This window comes from Bombus pyrosoma, linkage group LG1, assembly GCF_014825855.1.
Source record: "Bombus pyrosoma isolate SC7728 linkage group LG1, ASM1482585v1, whole genome shotgun sequence".
In the NCBI taxonomy this organism is placed as follows: Eukaryota; Metazoa; Arthropoda; class Insecta; order Hymenoptera; family Apidae; genus Bombus; species Bombus pyrosoma.
In genome coordinates, this window is record NC_057770.1 from 13,816,100 (window position 1) to 13,840,325 (window position 24,226).

At 37.5% G+C, this 24,226-nt stretch overlaps 1 protein-coding gene and 1 long non-coding RNA gene across 8 annotated transcripts; one reads left to right on the forward strand and one right to left on the reverse strand.

Annotated features, from left to right (window-relative positions):
- On the forward strand, positions 1–24,002 carry LOC122572584 (diacylglycerol kinase 1). 7 transcript variants are annotated; one of them, XM_043737744.1, is made up of 15 exons: positions 1–132; positions 388–601; positions 3,182–3,343; positions 15,090–15,212; positions 15,564–15,613; positions 15,972–16,046; positions 16,414–16,651; positions 16,921–17,126; positions 17,611–17,784; positions 17,872–18,166; positions 18,240–18,364; positions 18,457–18,744; positions 18,825–19,026; positions 19,114–19,295; positions 19,372–24,002. In XM_043737744.1, the coding sequence occupies exons 2-15, from the start codon at positions 391–393 to the stop codon at positions 19,459–19,461; spliced, it is 2,421 nt and encodes an 806-aa protein (XP_043593679.1). In that variant the 5' UTR covers positions 1–132; positions 388–390; the 3' UTR covers positions 19,462–24,002. The 7 variants fall into 7 exon arrangements, with proteins under 7 accessions (XP_043593679.1, XP_043593768.1, XP_043593857.1 ...); XM_043737833.1 differs by lacking the exon at positions 3,182–3,343; XM_043737922.1 differs by lacking the exon at positions 1–132 and having other exon boundaries at positions 472–601; positions 3,211–3,343.
- LOC122572831 lies at positions 10,290–10,875 on the reverse strand. The gene is made up of 3 exons (XR_006318575.1): positions 10,748–10,875; positions 10,595–10,667; positions 10,290–10,429 (listed from the first exon to the last, which is right to left on the reverse strand). It is a non-coding gene; the product is annotated as an uncharacterized LOC122572831 (long non-coding RNA).
- Positions 24,003–24,226: the final 224 nt, after the last annotated feature.

Sequence of the window (24,226 nt, forward strand, 5' to 3'; positions counted from 1 at the left end):
GACATCGATTACGAAGGATTTCGTAAATTTTTGGACACTTACCTCGAAGTGTCAACCCCCGACGAACTTTCACGACATCTTTTTTTATCGTTCGTTAAGAAGGCGCCTCGAGTCGATGGAAAAGCTTTCAAGGTAAGATTTTTCTATTTAATTTCTAAAAAATCCTTTCCTTTTTTTAAAGGGGTGACCTTGTGGTAGCCGTTGAAATGGAAGGGGATGAAAATAGTGTTGGAGAAATTATAATATCAATATCCAATCTACTATACCATTCGAAGCTTCGTTAAATTTCTCATAATAATTTGCGAATGAAATCATTAAAATTTGATCGGAAATAAAAATATCATATGTGTTCGTTTAAACTATCAAGGATAATAATTTCTGCATCAGGAAATGGCTGTGCTATCGTCGACGACCGCCTGTGCTGCCATTACGTCTCACACAACGTCCAGCAGCAACGTGAACAACACCGGTTTACCTGGTGGAACGTCGTCGGAAGGACATACTTCTTCCTTGGCCGACAAAATTCATGGTCTCACGGAGAAGTTGCAAGCCTTAGGACACCATAGAACGGAAAGCGAAGCCTCCACCAGAGCACGCACAGGTAATTAACGTTTCATCTTCGACAGAGTCACACAGATATTCAACATTCGCTATTTTCTAAGATACCAATTTCTGTATTGTTCTATCGATCTCTATGACAGAAGTAAAATTAAAAAAAATTCAAATTATTTTCCAAGTAAATTTAATTACGGATTTTTATGCATCCGTGGGAAATTTAAAAAATATCAATTTGCATAAATCTGCAGTCCACTCATTACACAGAGACAAAAGGCCTGCTCATTCGATTCTTTACTTCACCGTTATAAAATATAATATTTAACGCTCGTGATAATGATCCAACTTGCCTAATCACTGTAGAATTATTCAAAATAGAATCTCTCCTCGTATAATGTTTAATCCAACATTGTTAAACAAATTGTAACTGTTTTCGAATCTTATAAAGGGAGAGAAAGCTATTATTGCTTCTAATTATTCGCAGCCTTTTAATCCTTGAAACGTTGACGAAGGAAAGGTCTATTTAGAATGTCCTTCGATGATAAATTTAGGTCCCTGATAAAGGTATTTACAGTGTAAACGCAATATACGTGCACGTAAACGCGCTGAATCATCTTTCACCAGTGCGCGTTTACAGGGACATTATGCAACATTAACTTCCTCTAACTCGGAGAGAAACCGACTGAAATGTTTGCATTAACTAGCCTGTTCCTCGCGGGATACAAGAGGATTAGACAATAGATGCTTTTGATACGTGCCTCTGTTATAATTCCACTGTAGACAACTATAAAATCACAACTTTAAGAAAATGTTAACTCAGGGTATCCAGTTAGCGCATATGAAATGTCATCCTGTCAAATGAAACTTTTACTGCACTCATAACCAGTTTAACAAAATTTCTATATAACTCGACAATTTCACTGTTGTAAATTTATAAGAATTGTCAGTAGAATTAAAAAATTCTTGCAATAGAGCTCGACAGTTATTACGTAGAACAGTTTCCTTATCTACAATTTGTTCTTAATATTCTCATATAATAATATAATAATATGTTCATAAATATCGCATTAAAATATTTTCCAGACGGAATTCATTTTTACGTTACCTTTTACGTACAAACATGACACTTTTCCTAAATTTAATTCCATATAAAAAGGATATTTTAATCGTTTGAGGCAGCCAATAATGAGAACTTCATATCTGTCTTATGAGCTCGTTAAATTCAAACTTTCGTGAAACGACATCTCATATGGATAAGCTTAATTTATTGCCGTTTAAATATACAAGTAATTCGTCATATTTTCGGTAATATAATAAATAAAGCGAAATTTCACCGTTTTGCCACTCAACACACTGACGAGCATCTCGAAGAACGCTACAGGCAAAGCAACCGTCAATTATCTTTATTCGGTTCACGCACACTCTAATACCGAATGATACATTACGCGGCCAAACGTTTCTGACACCGTCACCGGCCAGTACTATGTATAATCGCGAGTTTCAAAGTTATGACAGGGAAAAAATCGATCGATCGTGCAAAGTGGGTCACCGTGAATGATTACTGGTTTCATTTGATGATTTAATCTTGCCGCGAAATCGTCCAGGGTGTCAATTCTCTTTCGCAACAGCGATCTAAGTGAAAGAGCGTTTCACTGTTTAGTGGCAATAGCAAATAATCGAGGCACTAACATCATAAAATAAACGAAAGACAGGGAAATATCTTGTTTGTCCAGTCATTCGCATTACGGTATATTTCTCAGTTATTAACAGAACTTTCTCGGTGAAATTTGCGCGTAAACGGAGGAGGATAAGGTGGAAGATGCGAGAAGAAGCAAATCATTAGTCTCGCTTTAACCCTGAAAACTGAAATTTCTGGTTGATCGTCTTTCATCCGTTGCTTTGTATAAAAGCGTAGAAAAGGAGATTTATTATTGCATCGTTACTTGCAATTATTACTTGTAAGTAACGTGGTTTTTTAAAGCAGTGAAATTTGTTATGAGAATTTCAGAGGACAATAGTAACGAAACATTTATGAGAAAATGATAGAAATGTTTATTTTGAACAGAAAGTATAAGAGTGGGTTGCCAAGGCAGAGGACTTTTCTCTTGTTTCTCTAGTTCTCCTTCGGTGGAGCAACGCCACAAACGAAGACAATTTTATCGAATCGAGGGAATGATCCAATTAACAAAGCCAAAACTTGCTCCTCTAATTATCATTTCCATCGAAATGCCCGGCAACCGTACTATTGAAAATCGAAAGCCTCGTTAATGACTGGTTTAATTCCAAACGCAAATGGAACAATATTTAACGCGGCATTATTGACAATATCAATAACTCTGTCCTTCTGTCGGGCAAATGTCGCCTGTTACGGGAAATTCAACGCGCGCACATTAAATGGTCGGTGTCGGTTTATCCGTGTTTGTGCATCTGATTGATCGAAATCGGAGACAAAATCGGTCAGAAACGCAATGTACCCCCACGAACATCCATTAGGCGTTGCTTTGCCAGTATAGTAAATGGAGAATCGGAGCCACGATAAATCAGAAAGCTCCATCACTCGTTCGGTCATTCGACCACTCACTTGGCAATATCCTCTTTTGTGTTTCATCCGTTTGGGGGCTTCAAGGAAGCGTCCATCCTATATTGACGATACAGCACACCTCGTACAGCTGTCACGATGTGATTGAGAAGAAGAGCACTGACAGCAGCCCAAGTCACAGCCAAATGTCGCGGAATTCGTCCAGGAAGTCGAACAATTCGCTGCTCGTCAACAACGGGAAATTGGAAGGTAGGTGAAGTTGGATGTTAACAACGATGTGGACCGATTTGCACGCTCCTCTTCGGCATTCCATTGCTTTCCAACGGGATTACGATGATTTGATGGCCCGCTTGCTCTCCTTCCCTTTCCTACCTTTTCTTGCTCCTTTTATTCCTGACGGTGTCGCCGTTGAATCGAAAAACTTATTTAGGTGCTTGTTTTGCGAGAACATAGAAGATTATTTTGATTAATTAACTTTATTGGTAGATCGCGGATTTTTATGCATTTGAGAAAAATGTCCAAAGTAAATTTTGTTAAATTACGTTGGTAAACATCTGCATATTCATAGTCTATTGATCTATTGGCATACTAATTCTTTCGCGTTAAACGTTCCTGTATGCTAGTTTTTCTCAATGGAAATTATTATTTTTCAACAAGCTTCTTCTAACTCTGCCTGTCCCATCCCTGTCAATCCCAACACATTTAGAATTTCATTATAATATGAGAAGCGCAAAAATGTAGGAAGAACGACAGCTAACAAGACACTTAAATTAATAAATAAACTGCGGATATTTATGCATTTGCAGGAAATTTCAAATTTCAAATTTTAACAAAAAGGCGTGTACATAATATTTGCTCAGGTTCCATTTCCTTAATTTACGTATAAAATTATTCATTTGCATAAACATCGGCAATTTACTAATAAGAAGCAGCCGTAATATTGCAAGCTGCTTAACATTCGATTATTCGTGTCAATGGGTCAGCCGGATAACATTATGAATCCTAAAAATGGTACTAACGCTCAGAAACATCTGGCAATGGATATAAAACTTGCATTCGAGCAGGACGACGATATTAAAATTTACGTGCAAGGGAAATACATAAGTCGTTCTGTTTAACTCGAACAGGAAGTTATAGCTTTTGGTCGCATTTCAAATGGAATGCACTGGGATTCTGTTTCGAGGGACATTATGGTACAACGCCGATAAACGTCCGGTTCGAAGTAGAACGAAGAATAATTCTGCGACTATAGGCCATCTCGAGTTAAACGACGATGGCATCACAGGATGATCGTAACGTAATTCTGTCTCTTTTCCTCTATGATCATCGTAAGATTCTTTACGATGAGTCGTGACATATAGATTGGCAAACAAATCGATGCCATAAAGGCGAGCTGCCCGACACCGTAAAACTTGTAAGAATGTGTAGTACTTAATGGTCGCGTCCATGGTAGCTCGATGATGTCTTAATCGATTAGTCTCTGCGTCACAATTATAACGCAGCGCAAAAGCTGTTGACGCATGTCCGGTCATATGTTGCTTGGTAAAAAATTATTTTCAACGGAAGCTTACTTGCCGTGTGTTCTTCCGTATGAACGTGATGTCGATGTCAAAGGAAAGGGGAGCTTCTAAATATTATTATTAGAATTGTACGAATTTTACAGAGTAATTTTTTGTAAAAACATTATAAATTTGATCCATTTTTTGAAATTTTAATAGCTTAGAACGTCTTGATAACTACTGCTCTGCTTTCCACAAGACGTTATCGGCTTGCCAACCATTTTTGAAAGATCTACATCTCTTGATTCAACAGGTTATTTCCATTTTCAATTACGCCATATTACAATCCTCCTGGTTAATCCTAAGATAACATTAAAATCAGAAAATCAACAAATTTGTGCGATGTGATCTTCATATATTATCCTACACACTTTTCGCACAAGTTTCACATCCTATTCATTTAGTTATCAATAATTCTAATGTTAAGAATAGAATTTTCGAAGAAGCCACGCACAAAAAGGGGAAAAATAAAAGGATCTAAAAAATAGTTCGAATTTATAACGTAACAGAAAGACGACACAACTAGTCAGACATCATGAAAATCTAGGTACACTAGGTGCTTCACGAAGCTATTTAAACACTTACCATAGAAAACTTGTATGTTCCTATTGTATTTATATGTTATATAATTGAAATTTCATTAGCGGTGTAATGAGACAGGACAGTAATGATTACATCGGTAAAAGTGTAGAGATGAAAAATATTTTGCCAGTAAAAGACAAACGATCAGCGACAATCTCATCACGACCTGCGTACAAACTCGGAAGATCTCCTCTCCGGCTGCGGAATAATAGTTCGAGTGTTCCATTAAAACCGGTATCCTGGGCCAGCCGACGATAAATTTCGTGACAGCTCCGGTGGAACACCGCGTTATTACCACTCGACCTTCAAAGTGGCATTTCAATTTAAGAAGCCGGATATTCGGGGCTAATTTTCATACTGATGAGATAGTCGGTGGCCCAAGAAAATCATGTATCGTTAAGACCGACAAAAACTACGATCCGCGAGCCTGTGGATAACCGTAGAAAGCGAAACAGCGACACGAGAATACCCTTTGCACGCTGGAAAAATTGATGTGCTCCGAGAATGGAGTGGAATTTTCTTTGCTGGGAGGGAAACGCGCTACGTTCGATATGATAAGGGGAGGTTTCGTTCCGTACGCCCACCGATTTTTACGTCGATGCATTATTCCCGGGGATCCTGTGTAACGCGATCGTAAACGCGGTTGAATTATAAGTTGGCGCATCAGCTCGATCGCAAGTCCGTCCCTTATCATAACGGAATTGAAAAGATACGAACCCCGCAAGCCTGTTCAGTTTTACGAAGCTTCTATTCGCGTCTCTACAAACGAGCCATTGTCCCGATCAGTTTGAAATGTTTTGAAAAGTGGATGTTAATGCGTTCTTATTAATCTTCGTTTAATGTCATTGATAATTATATGTAGTTTTGTTGTAATTTCAATTAGATTACTTAAATGTAAGTGAAAAAACACTTTTTATAGCCAGTGTAAAATGAAATATTCGAGAATTTAGGTTGCTGCAGTTTCAGCATCGTTCTCAACCCTGTCGCCTCTTTTAGTGGCTTAAAAATTGTTTAAACTCGAAGGAAATATAACGGGTTATTTTTAATTATCGATTAATTGTCTTAATTCCGTGATAACGTGTTTCTTAAAGCATTAAAAATACTTTTATTGTTATTAAAAATTCGGAAACCATAATAAGTAAGTTAACTCACATTTTTGCTGCTTATCTACAACCCGATAATGCTATTGTCGAGGGTCATCATTTTTACAAGATGTATTCGATATATATTAGATCATTTCACTTGTTCGAACTTGTAGTCACATTTCATAATTTATCGTTATGAATAAAACTGAAGTTTACGTAACAAAAGTTCACCAACTCTATCGGCTACCTGTAATTTTTCAGATTATTCAGATTATTCTATCGAGAGAGCTTCATTAATTCAATCGACAGGAGTCCAGTTAATCAAGCACTAACTGAATCTTCGTTCAGGTAAATGGAGTTCTGTAAATATAATAACTGTAAAGTTCGAAAGTTACGAAGATAAAACGGTGTGTGTAAAAGAGAACAGGCAATGGCAATAAAGGAGTGACCTTTAGTGCCCTTGAGCGTCAGGAAATGTTTAGCTGACTTTGACAAGATTTTGACGAGATAGACTAAACCTTTGCGCCTTCCTAGATACAGGAAACCGCGTAAATATCCATTTTTAAATGACAGCTTGATCTTTGTGAAATGTCACGGAGTAATTCGAGAAAATTCAAGATTAACTGTTTGCGGAGTTGTTCTGCGGGCAAAGAGGGAAACGACGAAATCTCAAAGGCGGTATATTTTTGAAAGATGAAAAGATTCGACGACATCAAACGTTGTGTTCTTGCTTTACCTCGTTTAAACGTTGTCACCTTCGTTTCTTGATCAAAAAGAGCAATCTTATGGAAAAACCGTCCCTTGGGAAAAACGTTCGAACGATAGACAGACTGAAAGACGTATGTTATGTACGTCGAGCAATATAAAGCGTACATTTAAAAACGTATTATTATATATTAATTGCAGTTATATTTTAATTACATTATAATGTATTGTGTTATTTTAATTTTGCGTGTAAATGTAAACAAGTAGCGTACCCTATATATTGTTTTATTAATAGTAAACAATAAGAATACCCTTATACTTAAATATATAAAAAATTCATCCTTTTATCTTTAGGAACAGAAATTGCAAGTTTATGGTAATCTCCCTTTTCTTTGTATTAACTTTTTCCCATGTTGTCAGTCTAATATCATTGGACAAATTTATTTATCTTCTAATTTATTTTAGATATAAATATTATTTTACTTTCTAAAACAAAGATTTTTAATTACTGACGCTTCCAAATCTCAAATCAGATGTATTCATTATATATATGTCAAAGATGAAAGGACACCGGGGCCTCCCCTTTGGAATTCTTGGAAAAATCCCCAATACTTTAGCCTTTATGATTTAACCCGATTACAATTGTCCGAGATTTGTGATAATGAGCTTGGGCTCGAGGCGACAACTAGTCGCTAAACGTGGCCGCGGTCACGGGATGAACGTTTTTACCTAAAAGAGGTATGGCGTAATTGTACAGCTCTCCTTAAAAAGAAATAGTTGTGGCGGCACGCGACAGTAAACATTCCAACGGTTTCTGTCCCGTGGCTCGTCACACACAGACCCTATTCTTCGGGCATGATGATTACCAGATGTCGATGCATCTTCGCAGTACATGTTCAGCTAGCCTGAGGACCCGCTGTAAATGTTAGGATTTAGTTAACTAAGGTCCTTCAAACGGACAAACAGTCTTTATCCTAACAGTCCCTAAATCTATCACCTACTACGGGAAGATACGGGAAATCTGCTTTTCTCACGAACGACGCTACCCGCTAGCAACTTTCTCTCAAGGGCGGTTAGCATCCCTTTTCAACCACCAGCATAGAAATTAACCAATTAACAGGAACGTCCATTTCCCGCACTTTCCGAACGAAGGCTTTCCTCGACGAATCCGATGATCTCGTGTCCTTAGACACACCCCATCATAGTTTTTCTCTGCAGCGTCATCGTGACGGAAAATCGTTCTCTCGTGAGGTCTCATTAGCGAGTTACATAGCGTCTTTACGCTCGGTGAATATTCTACGTTTTAACAAAGAGTTAGTTCAGTAATACTTGTACCGTAGACAAGTTGAGTACAACTTGCACTTTGGAAGAAAGCGTACTTTGCTATCCCGTTGACCGCGGATTCGTTATTGAACCTAGGATCATTGTCATCAGCGTCTCGAGTATCTAATTACCACGGTTACTTGTCAAATTCCGTAATAATCATATTTGTGTTAATAAATATCTTCTCTATCGCATAGCAACAATGTCTAATCCAAATGAAGATTCGTTGCACGCCCCTAAGCCTAATCTTAATGTGAACCCGACATATATATACTTTATACATTAAATCTATCAAGTAATAGAGTCATATTAATTAGTAATTATCAAAACAAAGGTATATAGATACTATAAATCCTACGAATAAGTGATCCAATATTAAAATCAATTACACACGAAACGTATATATCAGATCACATTCTGTTCTTGCTTGTTTCAATCAATAGCGACCAGTAAACAAGCGAATCAATTTTTCAGCAATCCATAGACCCTCGTTTTCGTTGTTCAATTATCCCGCTGTTCACCGATGAGTTTGCGTATTCGTTCGAATCCCAAAATAACGCCGAACCAGTGTATCATCTGGTATAAATAACGTCAACCGTAGAGTACATCGCGACTCTTCTTGGCGTTACGCTCTCTCGATACACTTTCTCAGTATCTCTCGAGTCACGCGGCAAGCAACAAGTGTCATCTTCATATTTCCCGCTATATATTAATCGTTGATCGCGGCTGATGGTTGTTTAATAGTACTTTCAACTGCAACTTCGTCGTCTTCCGGTTGCAAAGCTTCCGTGTTCTCCAACTCTGGAGCCACCCGTTAATCATCGATCCCTGACGTGACGTGACACAATGGTGCTGAAGGGCGCTCGAACACGTTTACCAGATATTCCTGGTGCATTGTTGAAGGAAGGTGAGACGAAGGCAATATTTCTAAGTCGGATAAGGACAGATTAATTGCGATTTCAATGGATTATGCTCGTTCTCTGAAAACTTCAACTAGTGTATATTGTTGGGTGTCTGGATCACATACGATGAATCAGATTGTAAATGTTATTAATATCGATGTGTCACAAAATTACATACAGTATATAGTTTCGACACGCTGCACAAATAACAATTATACTAAATACCACGTGTTTCTCAAATAGAGATTTCTCTGTAATGTAAATATTTCAATTTCGACGGAGAACTCTGAATTGACAAAGAATAGTCTTAATTCAAATCGGAAGTATACTCCCAACAAATAAAATGTCGAGCGATCTAGTCCTGTTTCTTCCTGTTAACTAGCTTGCAATTAACAAACTAGAGAATATTTAGAAGTATTTTGTGTAATATATTTTACACGACTTTTCCTCTTTCAAACTCCTCCATTGTTTAAAGATAGCAGTGCTTTGTCACCCATTTATGTTTATTACAAAGACAACGTGGAATATCATTGTTGAACGTAATCAACAATGAAAGTTACAAGCGAGCGAAATTTCGTTGTTAAGTAAAATCGTTCCTGTAACGCAAAAATTAAACGTCATGAATTTCCAGGTTGACGGAGAAACGTTTGTGTCATCGACGCTCGCCGCGATTGGCCAACATTTCTCGTTGTTCGAAACAGGCGAAACATCGGGCCCTTTTATCAAAGAAAAGTAACATCGTGCAAGAATATCGCTTTCTCGACGTGGCCGAAAGACCAGGTCGGTTGTTGCGCCGGATTAATTGTCGCGGGAAACAATGCACGTGGTCGTTCAGGATGATTCTATTCATACGGCGAAATGAAATCTGGCCGGAAATAACGTCGAATAAGTTAGCCCGTCCGGTTATTCATTACACCGTGATCGTGGTGGCGAGGCAATCAATCGTGTCATCCGGCGAGCACCGATGGTTTCAATTAAATTAATTGTTCTCAGTGATCACGTTGCTCGGTGGAATAAATTGCAGCCAAGTTTCTCCAACGAATCCGTATACCATGCACCTCTGATGATCGATGAACTCCTTTTCTCTCTTTCGCACCAGTAACTTCGTTGGTTTGAAGAATAATTAGTCGGGGCAATCGTGCTCTTTTTGTCTTCTTCGAGTTTGTCTGTAAGTTTGCGCTGTATCACATTGCAAACAAGCTTTTACGTTAATGATTTCATCGGACGAAAGATTCGACAGCGTTTAATTACATGTTCAATATCAATATTTGTTGAAATACGAAAGCGTTGCTGCATCTACAAATAACACTGCCGCGGTCTGTTCAAAATCAACTGTTTACTTACAGCTATGGAACACCATCCTCGCTACCATCTTCACACGTAAATGTCGGAGAAGTTATGCCAAAGATGTTCCCTGCTATATAACGATGAATCAGTTTTACTAGCGAAACACAAGTTGTAGAATTTTACGAGAAGCGAAAGCGAACGATACAGTACGAGGTATCAAGCTGATACGTATTAAGCCGTGTGATGGCTTGGTCAAGTGTGGAAAACAGGATTTTTCGCGCGTTTCTTGGCGGCGAGAATGAAATCAGTTTTCGCGGTTCATTCGTGCGTCACTTGAAATCGCCGCAATATAAAACGCGAACGTAGCCATCGAGAAATCATGGACGAGGCAAAATGGACCGCCAGAGAGCAATAGAATTACCGGTGAATTTGTTTCAACGTTGTTGCGCGTACTAAAGATAAATCGTTCGCCTTCAACGATTGATCGACCGGTTTTATTTCCCTCGTGACTAGCCGTTTTAACCTTCCTCCTTTTTTTTCTCCTCTTTTCTTCTTCTTCTTCTTCTTCTTCTTCTTCTTAGTCTTCTTGTTCTTCTTCTCTGTTTTCTTCACGGGGACATCTCAGGTGCCTACGTATCTAGAGACTCGTAAAATCACGAGAAGGAATTACAGGGACAATATCGATGTCTCGAGGCTTCGTCTTGTCTCCGATTCGGGACTATTTTTATCAGCAACACGGCAAACTAATAGTCTCGCACGAGTTGCCTCTCGGTCAGACAATCACGTTCTACTCGTTTTATTGAGTCATCCTCGAGTGTCCTCGAATAGTTCCGAATCGGCCAGTTCGAGGGAATATTATTTCGATGAAATTCGATACTTTTCTTTGCGCGATGATTGAAACATTTTTTACAGATATTTCTAGATCGCTCAAAACTATACTAGATTGTTCAAGGTTACATTAAGGTTTAATAAACTGCGACAAATACTCGAAAAGCGTCAAAAATCGTGTCAAGGTCATTTGAGAGTTACATCGACGTCGTTGAAAGTCACTCGAAGATCGTTTTTCATTTTTTCAAACGACTTTCTTGCATTCTTCTATTGTACAATTACCATAAATAATAATAATAATTCTTAAAACAGAATACTTTAACAGAGTGTATAGTAATCCGCTTCAAGGTTCTTTCTAAGTTCGAAGAAATTGAGAAAGTATCATTGCGATATTAAAACGTTAAAAGACTTTTCTTGATCGAGATTAAAGTAAAATTGGGGGATAAAGAATTCGAAGATCATAACACGGTTAAGTTATCGACTAAATTACATTTTGTTACAGAACCGGAGAAAGGTTGCGCGATATACTGCAACAATGTAACAGCAGAATATCGAATGTCAAAGATTCCAGTAGCTTACGTTTTTTCCGTACTCGATCGTTCGATCGAGAAATTGTTTACGTATCGAACGAAATTACGAAGGTAAAACACGAAATTTCTGCTTACAAATATCGTTCCAAGAATATTCGTCGCGTCTATCAACGAACAGTCGTGCACGTGCAATGCTCGATCGTTATAATTAGAGCGGTACTCGTGTGCATGCATCGATACTTGGCTCCTAAAGCCCGCTACGTACGAAGCAACAGGTTCCTTGTAGAGATTCTTAGACGCGACTGACGAAAGCCATTTCGTTCTAATCTAAAAATAATATTCGATCGGACTTTTCTTCGACTTTGACGTCACCATGAGACCACGGCTTTTCCTGGAATTATTAGAATAATAGTTGAAACTGTCTAGTCACGTTGTAAGCGTCAATCATATGTAATGGTATTTTATATCCATGTTCGCTGCAGACGATGCGACACTATTGCAATTTCGTTGCAACAACGCTTTACGATTCGACAGGTTTATATTTCTAATGATGAAACGGGCACAAGGGTGCTATATCGATATTGGAAATATATAACTATTGAATCGTGCAATGTTACTGGTGGAAAACTGCAACGATGTATCGGATCGTCTGTTTTCACCAGGTCTCAATCTCTTCAGCTATGGCGTACCATTGTTTTGATAGTTTTTATTAGGCATTTGATTTAAACACTCAAAAAGTGAGTAGATATTGAAAAGTACGGTTCTATTCTATCGTAACACGGTTAGTACAAGAATGCCAATTAACCTAAAGATATGAAGCTGCGTTATGCTGAAACAAATTTAACGTCTGACTATAGTTATCCTTAACCATATTCGTAACATATACGGTCATAGATTGCTTTTAGTTTGGCTGATTATTTTAGTCGTTGATCTTTACAGATTCGAACTATAAGACGATTATGCACATTTTCATTGTTAGTTGTTTTATATTACACAGATATTTACCCATTTTCGCTACTAAATCAAAGAAAAATTTGTGCGTTAACCCTTAGAGTGCTGAATACTCGCAGCCTATGCCATCCGTACGGACGGCATGCTGCCAGCGCAGACGATCGCTGTGGACTGAATACTTTTTCGCTATACTGAACTCTGTTGATTGACTATTCGAAGCGCAAATCGTAATAAGCTATAGTAATTCTTTTGCACGAGATTAAATGATTCAAGAGCGTTATTTTTTAGTATTAATTATTTATTATAAACATTGAAATTTACAATAAACTAGAATTTGNGGTAGTAAACTAGAAAACAATAAACTAGAAAACTAAATTTAGTAAATATAACACAAGTTAATAATTCAGTTGTGCATGACAAATTTCAAAACAATCATCGATACGTAATCCGACATCGCATTTTCTGTCGTTCCTTCTCTTATTTTTCACACAAACAACACATTTTCTTCTTGATAATTGTGTTGTGCCGGCACGATTATTCTACCAAATGTCCAAATTGGACAAATTGTGAATACAAAGTATTAAATAAAAAAAAAAAGGAAAGACAGTTTCTTTGAGCGCGGCATTAACATTGAAATGCATTTATATTTATCTCGCACAAACGTAATAGTATTACTTGTGCGTAGGTGCTCGGAAAAATTGACAAACGCATATATGCGTCCTTAGTCCACACCGATGACTTTCGCCAGACGCATATATGCGTCCTTAGTCCACACCGATGACTTTCGCCAGACGCATATATGCATCCATAGCACTCTAAGGGTTAAGAGCTTGATATATTGGAATTGCATCAGAAATCCGCCCTATTTTAACACGTTGACTGCCTTGACACCATGACACCATGACAGCAAAGTTTCTGGTCAGGCCACGTAAACCATATTCGGGTGTCGCTTATTTAATATAAAATAAATAATAATAAAACTGTCGAATTGTTATAAAAGTAATACGAAAATGGTTTATTAAAAAAATTATTTAGCATGTAAAACTTTAAAGCATTCTATACATAGCTGAGGTTGGTCGGGACAATTTGGACAATAAGTTGTTGTTTTCTTCAAATTCTTTCGTGCCTTTGTTCGGTCCATTCGACGTCTTTTATTTGCATAACATAGTTTGCACACGCGTCTAATGCTTCTTCCGAAATCATAAGCCTCGTAAAAGCTTTCTTTTTCACTGCTATCTGACTCGCTAAGAAATAAGTTTTCAATTTTTCTTCTCGACATTGTAACGAATTAGGGCAGAGATTTTAAGTTGTACCGTTCGTTGCTCGGCCAAGATTCAAACTGATTTTGTAGAAAGTGGAGAAATGAGAAACAAATTCGAAGGAATTGAAACAAAAGAAACGAGAGGTAAGACCACCGGATGAGCGACTCGCATTATGAAAATATCGATGGGAGCACCGAGCAGAGAACGCTTGGTACAGCTGCACGCGTGGCCTGACGGAGATTTTTTTGGAAACACGCGTGGCAGTCAACGTGTTAAAGGAACTATACGAATGGTTACGCTTTTATTTGTAAAAATAATATTTTCGTATGAATTAACTGAAAATAATTCTCCTACATGGCAATAGTTTAATTTTCCATTCAAATTGGTAAAGTCAGAAGGAAACGAAAACGAGTGCGCGATAAGATCGTAACAAATATCAAAGAACGAGAGTAAAATGAATTAATTCAAAATAATTCTCCCACATGGCAATAGTTTAATTTTCCATTCAAATTGGTAAAGTCAGAAAGAAATGAAAACGAGTGCGCGATAAGATCGTAACAAATATTAAAGAACGAGAGTAAAATGAATTAATTCGAAATAATTCTCCTACATGGCAATAGTTTAATTTTCCATTCAAATTGGTAAAGTCAGAAAGAAACGAAAACGAGTGCGCGATGAAATCGTAACAAATATTAAAGAAGAGAGTAAATTTCAAATTCAACGAGAAGACTGGTTCACGCGTGGCCTGACGGAGATTTTTTTGAAAACAGGCGTGCCAGTGAACGTGTTAATAGAAGAGAACGAATGAACGTTACAATGCAGTATAATAAACGCTTGATATTGGGTATCTACGGGTGTAATTACTTGTTGCAACAAAAGGATTAAACGAAAATGAATAGAGAGCAGAATGTTTCTGGCAGATAAACGATACCCATTGAATTAAACAGATCTTAATTTCGTTCATTATCTTTCATTTCGCAGAAATGAGAAACTTCGTTAGAAAACAGAGCACGATAGATGTCCACTCAGTTAAAGTCAGCCTCAAGGATATCGTGTGCTATCTTTCCCTCCTGGAAGCTGGTAGGCCAGAAGATAAATTAGAGTGTAAGTAATTGTTTCTTTTGTATCGATCAAAGTTAATTAGATCTTATGAAAGCGAGCATTGGGTATTTTTGTTCCGATCTCGGGTAACCTTTCGCCGTTAACGCGTTCTTATGCCACTTTCTCATAAATCATCTGACTCCGATAAAAGAAAAATTCACGGACAGATGCATCGACAGTCACGGCTGTATCCTTTAAACATTCGTATTCGCGTGTCCAACGCCAATCATTTTCTCAGTCTGCTTCGCTAGTTGCACTCGCATACAGTGCACTCGAGCCTGCGTATCTGCTGCAACTTGTTGCACGCCAATTTCGACGCGCATTAATTCATTTGCCTTTCTCTCTTTTTTTCAGTCATGTTCCGGCTGTACGATACAGATGGGAACGGCGTTCTTGACACAAACGTGAGTTGAACGAGATTTTTCCCTTTGTTTTTTCCTTTAATCGCTACAAAAAACCGACTCTCATCGACAGCGTTTTGAAATGCGAAGAAAATGGAAACTGCACAGAATTGCCAATAGTTTGCAACGTTCCAAATGGTCGATTTTATATCTATATTTTCGTTCAATGTTTTCTCACCATATGTGTTAAACGAAATGATTATAGGTTTTATATGCTGGTATTGGAAATTTATCGACAAATTAATCGTAAATACGTCTGTCGATAGGGCAACGAAGTCCATCAACGAATTGAAATAGATCGATTCGAAAGCACCTTATCTAACGTAGCCACGGCTTTAATATTATTATCACGCTTCCCTAGGAGATGGACTGCATTGTCAATCAGATGATGAACGTCGCCGAGTATCTCGGATGGGACGTCTCGGAATTGAAACCGGTGAGTTGGAATGTCATTAATATTCCTTTTCAGATGCACGTTGTCGTGTCCACGCGCATCTTAATAACTCTATTTTTCATCTAAATACAATTCTCTTCGTCCTAAAACGTTTATTTTAATTGATACAGAAAACCTTCTCTAAAATAACGAAGCGTCCCGTTAAAAAGAAAAAAGGATACTTTAAATAACATCGTGAATTTCAATTCTGTAATAAAACAGTTCCTCCGAGTTACTTTATTACAAATATTATAGAAGAGATATTACGTTTGCGAGGAAGATACATAGAATCTAAAATTTCTCTGTTTACGCAACGAAGAGATGGGAAATTGATGAGCGATACCTAGACGTAAATCCTCGATATTTCTAGATACTGCAAGATATGATGATAGAAATAGACTACGACGCGGATGGTACGGTATCTCTGGAAGAATGGAAAAGGGGTGGTCTGACGACGATCCCGCTACTGGTTCTTTTGGGCTTGGATTCTCACGTAAAGGAAGACGGTAACCATCTCTGGAGGCTAAAACACTTTAGCAAACCCGCCTACTGCAATCTCTGTTTGAATATGCTAGTCGGTCTCGGAAAGAAGGGTCTTTGTTGTGTTTGTAAGTATCATCGGAGTTTCTTTCGTGTTACAGCGGCTCTTTTTTCGCGGATGTTTTGCCAGAAAACATTTTCATCCGATGAGCTTCCGCCCTTTTTATATGTTCTCTTTTCTCCTTTTGCACCTTGGTAATCTGCGATGAAGGAAGAGCAATTTTCGTAAAGTATATCGTTGTTTATCGAGTTTACAGTAACTCGCGTCTCGAGTACCGATAATTCGTTTCATTCGCACTGAAGCAACAGACAAACGAGCCGTTCTCTTTTTACATAGTCTGCAAGTACACTGTCCATGAAAGATGCGTTCAAAGAGCGCCAGCCTCTTGCATAGCAACCTACGTGAAAAGCAAAAAGACGTCGCAAACGATGGCGCACCATTGGGTCGAGGGAAATTGTCACGGCAAATGTTTCAAATGTAGAAAAACTATCAAGAGCTACAATGGGATTACGGGTTTGCACTGCAGATGGTGTCAATTGACAGTGAGTAGTCTCCTTCCTTTTATAATTACTTCTTTTTTCAACGAATCAGATTCCCTATGTAGGCAACCAAATATCCCAGCTATGCTGTAAGTGTGTACGAAGGTTTGGAGGTTTCATGTTCAAAATTTGTATGTACCTTTCGATATAAAAATATCGTATAGATCGTACTTTTTATATTTCCAGCGAGGAATATAGAAATAGCTGGAGTTGAAAGAGAAAAGAGATAATAAAGCTATAATTAATCCACGTTCGCGTAAAAATTTAACGATACAGTGACATTGTAGTAAAGTAGTGAAGTAAACATAATGTGGAAAAATACATAAAATGTCGAAAGTGTTGAACGCAACAAATCTCCGATCATATTCCATTCTTGTAATTATGTTCGTGAACATATAGATTCGCTTAAACATCCGCGGTCTAGTTGTAACTATCGAACAACAATTGTACTCGTATAACGTTATTCACGCTGATAACGATTTTACAGTTGCATAACAGATGCGTTTCGCAAGTGAGGACAGAGTGCACGCTGGGCGAGTACGCAGTTCATATCCTTCCGCCTACGGCGATTTGTCCAGTTGTCTTAGACAGGCAAAGATCGTTATCCAGGGACAGTAAAAAGGGAAGCAAACACGGCCAGGACTCGTCGGCTGTTACCTCGGTAAGTGTAGCGAGCTGAATCGAACGATTAAACGCCAACGAGACGCGATATCAAAGGATTCTAATTGGAGATGCAAAATTCTATTAGCAAAGTGGATTCCTGACATCTGGTGCTGCTACTAATCAACAGCCAGCTATGTCCTTCCAAATCACACCGCCGCCGGATACTTTTCCACTTCTGGTGTTCATAAATCCGAAATCCGGAGGAAGGCAAGGCGAACGCATGTTGAGGAAGTTCCAATATATCCTGAACCCGCGCCAAGTTCATAATCTGGCCGTGGGCGGACCTATGCAGGGTTTGCAAATGTTCAAGGACGTGAAGAACTTTAAGGTGATCTGCTGCGGCGGCGATGGTACCGTTGGCTGGGTGTTAGAGACAATGGGTACGATTAATAATTTGAGAGCTGGGTATTCGGATGATCCATTTGTAACCGGCATTTTCTGTTTAAACTTCAGATCGTGTCCAATTCGAGCATCAACCAGCCGTAGGTGTCATACCATTAGGGACAGGCAACGATCTTGCAAGGTGTTTGCGATGGGGCGGTGGTTATGAAGGAGAAGCTATTCATAAAGTACTCAAAGTATGTAAATATCATGATAAAAAGATCATTCTTGTACGGGTCGTTAAAACGAGGTTGATGCATTTAAAATTGCTGTATGAAATAATTTCTAGAAAATAGAGAAAGCGACACCTGTAATGATGGACCGCTGGCAGATAGAGGTGCTTGATCAGAAAGACGAGATGAGACCAAATCAAGACAGTATACCGTACAATATCATTAACAATTACTTCTCTGTGGGCGTGGACGCGGCGATCTGTGTAAAATTCCACATGGAAAGGGAAAAGAATCCTGAGAAATTCAATAGCCGGATGAAGAACAAACTCTGGTACTTTGAGTACGCGACCACGGAACAATTTGCTGCCAGCTGTAAAAATCTTCACGAAGATCTAGAGATCATTGTACGTAAATGTTTTTCCAATGTTTAAAATGTTGTTTAAAAAAAATGGTTAATTGTAATCTCGATATTTCTCGTTCACAGTGCGACGGGACACCGTTAGATTTGGCACACGGACCTTCTCTCCAAGGTGTCGCATTATTAAACATTCCTTTTACCCATGGAGGTTCCAATCTCTGGGGTGAACACCATACGAAACATCGACTTGGTAAACGGAAGAAACGACCAGACAAAGAACTGAGCACCAGCAGTTTTAATTCCGTAGATCTTACAGCCGCAATACAAGGCAAGTGCATGGACAATGTTTAATGATTATTTAACGAGCTAGATGGACGTAGTTGGAGCGAATGAAAGATAAGTGTAATGTTTCTAGATATTGGAGACAATCTCATAGAGGTGATCGGTTTGGAGAACTGTTTGCATATGGGTCAAGTGAAAACTGGACTACGTCATTCCGGTAGAAGGTTGGCACAATGCAGCAGTGTCACCATCACCACTAGCAAACGTTTCCCGATGCAAATCGATGGCGAACCATGGATGCAGGGTCCATGCACTGTAAGTTGATCCTTTGAACACTTAGTAATTATTTAATTATATCTACCGATCACTTATAGCTATTTTATTGTTGCAGATTCACATAACGCATAAAAACCAAGTACCGATGTTAATGGCACCGCCACCGGAAAAGGGTCGAGGCCTCTTCCGTTTCTTAAAGAGGTGAACTTCGATATTATCAAATAACGAAACTGGAAAATCGACTCAGTTCTCGAACAGAACGTAGTCTCAACGTCGTCCCGCCTGTTTTATCTTATCTTGATTAAAAGAAAGGGAGAATGAAGCGTATCAATTCGGTCGTACTTAACACAGCTTCGGTGCTCGTCCGAGAGCATGGAACGAGCTTCGACGTAACTTAGGTATTCTTGTGTACAGTATTTTTGAGAATAATAATAAAACATCGCTCGTCTTAGTGATAGGATTAGCGGTAGACTCGTCGGTCATCGATACCGATGTATGATCGTTTTGTATACTATGCGAAGATACGCCGAATATCTTTTTTTCTCTTCTTCCGTTTCTCAAATCCGTGGCTTGAGTCTACCGTTTCAAACGTGCAAGCAAATACGAGGTTGTACTATTGCAATCGAGCGTATAATTCATATACCGACAGAACGGATTGTACGGTATCATGCAAAAGAGAAAATAATCTCGTACGTAGCGTTACGTAGATAATATTAACGACAACTTCTTTAATCGTTCTTTTTCTTTGTACAACACTTAGATATATCGTAAGCGTTTGATTTCTCCATAAAATGTCATAGTTGAAGATATGCAGATCATATTCTTTAGATGAATAATATTTGTTGTAAGTAAAGAGTATAAAATCTAATTTTATATCGATTAAACGTTGAGTATGTGTCTGTTGTATGTTATTTTATATTCTACTCGCTGTTTTTTGATCTGCGTATCCTCGACCAGTCTTGTATCCGTTTACTTTTATAAAGGAAAAAAAAAAAAGAAAGAAGTTTATCGCATTAACGACGCATGAAACTATTATGAATCGCTCCTCTTTTTTGCACGACTCCGTCCAATAATCAAAGATCTTCTACTTTCCTCTCTTAACGTTAAGATTTTTGTACGGAAGCTTAGTCGTAACTGCTTAGACATAAATCACGATAGATTGGTTTTATTTATTTATTTATTTATTTATTTATTTATTTATTTATTCGATGGCTCTCAAGACGGAGCAGTATATCGTAAGCATATCAGCATCAGCAAACCGAGCGCGAGCATAAATTAGCGCCGTAAGGTTCAGTTGTTCCGCGTCTGTCTTTTGTATGAATCAAAGGTTACAAAAATTATGCGTATATTTTCGATTTGATGCGGTGTAGCTTGTTAATCGGTGCAATAGCTGCGCGCTGTTATAAATTAGTCCCTTAAGTTTCTTTTCGACATATTATTGTCTTTCTACACGTTGGCCATCTCTCGATCGATACTCAAATAGAGTTAGCACATTTTTAATTGTACGCGTATTGACGCGTATCGAACTATTAAAACATAGAAGCGGATTACAGTGGACATATTAAATATCATATTGCTAAATTAGTAGGAGGACAAACACAGATATTATAATCTACTGCGAAGTTTAATCAAAAATCGATTCAGCCAACGTGTTACATACGACGATCAGTATTGCGGTATGGAATTTGTAGGATTTTTCATAGAATTCTTCTGCGACTGCATCAGCACGCACTTCCTCATTGTCTGTACGAACGCTTCTATGAGTACATTTGTAATTTTCACAGCCTCGTTTCCATGAGTATTCCGTGTTATTTGCCATTAAATTATTTATTCGCCAGAAATTTTTGCGTCATTTCTCCAACGTATTTTTCAGATCTTCCGTCCGATAATAGAAGTAATGAAAAATATAGGTTGCATTTTTTTATTTCCGTGCGCTCGTAACTCACGTTCGTTTCGCGTTATTCCAAAATGTCAATTTTAATAATAGAGATGAAAACGAAAACCGACGCGGCAGTGTGGCGAGTAGTATACTTCAAGCAACAGCATGCCGATGTCGTCAGGTTCGCTCGCATTATTCTGATTTGTATCTGCATATTTCGCTTTCGTATCGCGTCTCGAGATATTTATGCTTTTGTATGGAAAGTGTAACGAAAATGTACGACACCAAGTATATAACATCCCGCAGGGACCATCACAACGTGGAAAAATCCATGTAACGATCATAGAGTGATCTTAAATTTTATCTTGTAGCAGCGACGACCAGATTAAGCCTGATGTAACGTTTCAATTCAAGCAACGTCAGCGATGTCTATTGTATTTATTATTCGTTTGAATTTTGAACAAAGCATAGATCATTCTGTTCTCTTCCATTTTTCCTTCGTATTTCACGAATTTATCATTTGTTATTCCTTCGATCGCGTACAAACGCAGAATATACATTGCTGGAAATGAATTCCCACGAGAAGACGTTCTAGAGGCAAGCGTTTACGAGTCAATATTTTCAAGCATGTATTTCTCGATCGTTTTACGTAGAGGAATTGATATACAATTTATTCATCGCGCAAATAATGATCGTTTCCCTTATAATCGTTATATACGCATACTTCCCTTAGCGATTATATGATCGACTATAATATAATATAGTTGCTCTCGTTAGACGAATCGAAATATTACGCTTACGTATAATGATACAACCATTAAGGTCTTAATCGTTAAGTTGTTATTCGTTAGCGAAGAAAGATCCGATGAAAGAAGTACGACAGAATTATCACACGGACAAAAGGGGATCGTCAGACAGTTACAAATAAATACATATATAGTCGTGCTTCTTCGTCGCGAAACTGTGAATACTATTGGCACAATAATTACAAATATTGTTTTTCTATTGGATTGGCGCAGTGTCTCAGTGTGCTTGTCATTGTAATAACGTTATGGTATAAGGAAAGACCCAAAAATCAAAAAAAGAAAAAATGACAAAAAAAAAGAAAACAAAAAAAAGAAAAGACATGAGAAAAGAAAACAAGTATATTGCCGTGCACAGCAGCGTGAGAAACCCACGTTACCAAACCGAAACGAACTTTTTAACCCTTGATGCGAAATATCGATTTCCTCCAGATAGAGATACTTCTATTCTGATTCGTGGATTAGTATATATAATACAGGGTGATCCATTTTTTAAACATAATTCATACGTTTCAACATGGAAACTGAAGGTCAGGCTAAATTTTAATTAATAAATACATCGCGAACACATGTCCCTTGACCCTTCTGCGTCAGTTCTTCTTACTCGACGCTTTTAAACTTGAATTAAATTTTTTTTTTAATCTAACACATTCCTTATAGTATAATTATTAGAACGGATATAACTGTTGACGTCTTTAAATGAAACGCCCTGTATATATAAAAGTAACACATAGTAACATTGACAATAGCGCACGTCAATTATTCGTTTCTTTTTATTACTAAGGCGCGCTCCATGATTCATAGTGGAACCAGTAAGTTAAAGGAACAACGTTGTTATTTTCAGCGATGAAATAAAAACATCTTGCTAACCAGAACGAGAAAATAAAAGAAAAACGTGTATTGCTCGTTGATGATTAAGAACGCGGAGAAAGATATTTGAATCGTACGATTCGAGTTGAAAATTGAAAGAAAACGTTGCCTCGGTGCCTCGAATATTTTAGTCTAAATCGTTGCGCGAAGTATGACTGGAGACATGACAGAATAAAAATTACGCAGAAACATTGATTTCTTTGTCGATTTTCAAAAATTCTCTCACGTGATATCAATCGAATTTCCATTACCTTCGATCCTGTCGAAAAACTTTCTCTTTCATTTTTAAGTTAATTTTATTCTAGAAATTAGAATATTATTAATTAAAATTCTTATACAAGATAAATATACACGGAAATGATTTCAGGGAGATTTTCTATTTCTTACAGTTTCATGAACGTAGGTTCAATGTAGGGCTAATGAAATATGCAGTCTTAAATAAATAAGTAAACAAGTATTACGTTATACGATCTTACAACTCTCATTCGACAATATTGCTACAACTTTTTAATAATTCTTCTACGATAACTCTCTTACAACCCTTCTCTATAGTACATATTCGATTTCACATACACGACAAACAATTTTACGACGTGTATTTAAATGTCCACGTGTCACCATGCATCAGTTTCCACGTGTATACGTATATCGCTTTTCAGGCTTATCGTTCAATTCTCTAACATAAACATTTCATCTCTATTTGCTGATTGTCAATCCTTAATCCAATCGTCAAATCGTCACCTGTGTCCGCGCCGTGATTCATTCCTTTATACATATATACATAGTAATTCGACCTATATTTATCATATACTGTATAAGTGATGGAAATTTGAAATTCAGGAAAAGTTTTTTTATCATCACGTATTTTATTATTGAACCGGTTTTTATTTAAGATCTTTTAATTTTCTGTCCAAAAAATCAAAATCGAAGAAAGATTTATATATTTTGAGATTTAGTTATCGCAGGAACTCGAAATATGCAGAGAGGGTTAAAAAATGGAAGAACGCTTCATTGGGATTTGTAACAGTTAAGCGCGATTGAAAGATATTCAAATTAGAGAAATTTACTGCCACTTTTACTGGGTCTATGTACGTTTGAGCACTACTGCCATTTTCCAAAAGATAGTCATATATGAAGAGAAAAGCCTGTCTATTATAGTGTATTATACGAAATAAAGTGTAAATTACGATACAAGATTCTCTGCGAGTATCTATTTCAATAAAAAATATTCTATGTAGAACATTGATTATTAAATCTTATAATAAATATAAAGTATCAAAAAGATATATTACATGCTCCGTATCATATACATTGCATATATACATATACATACATAGCTATAAACAATAAATTATAAATTGAGATTGCTATGTATTACTGAAAGTATAATTCTTTAACATAACCGATATAATTATTTT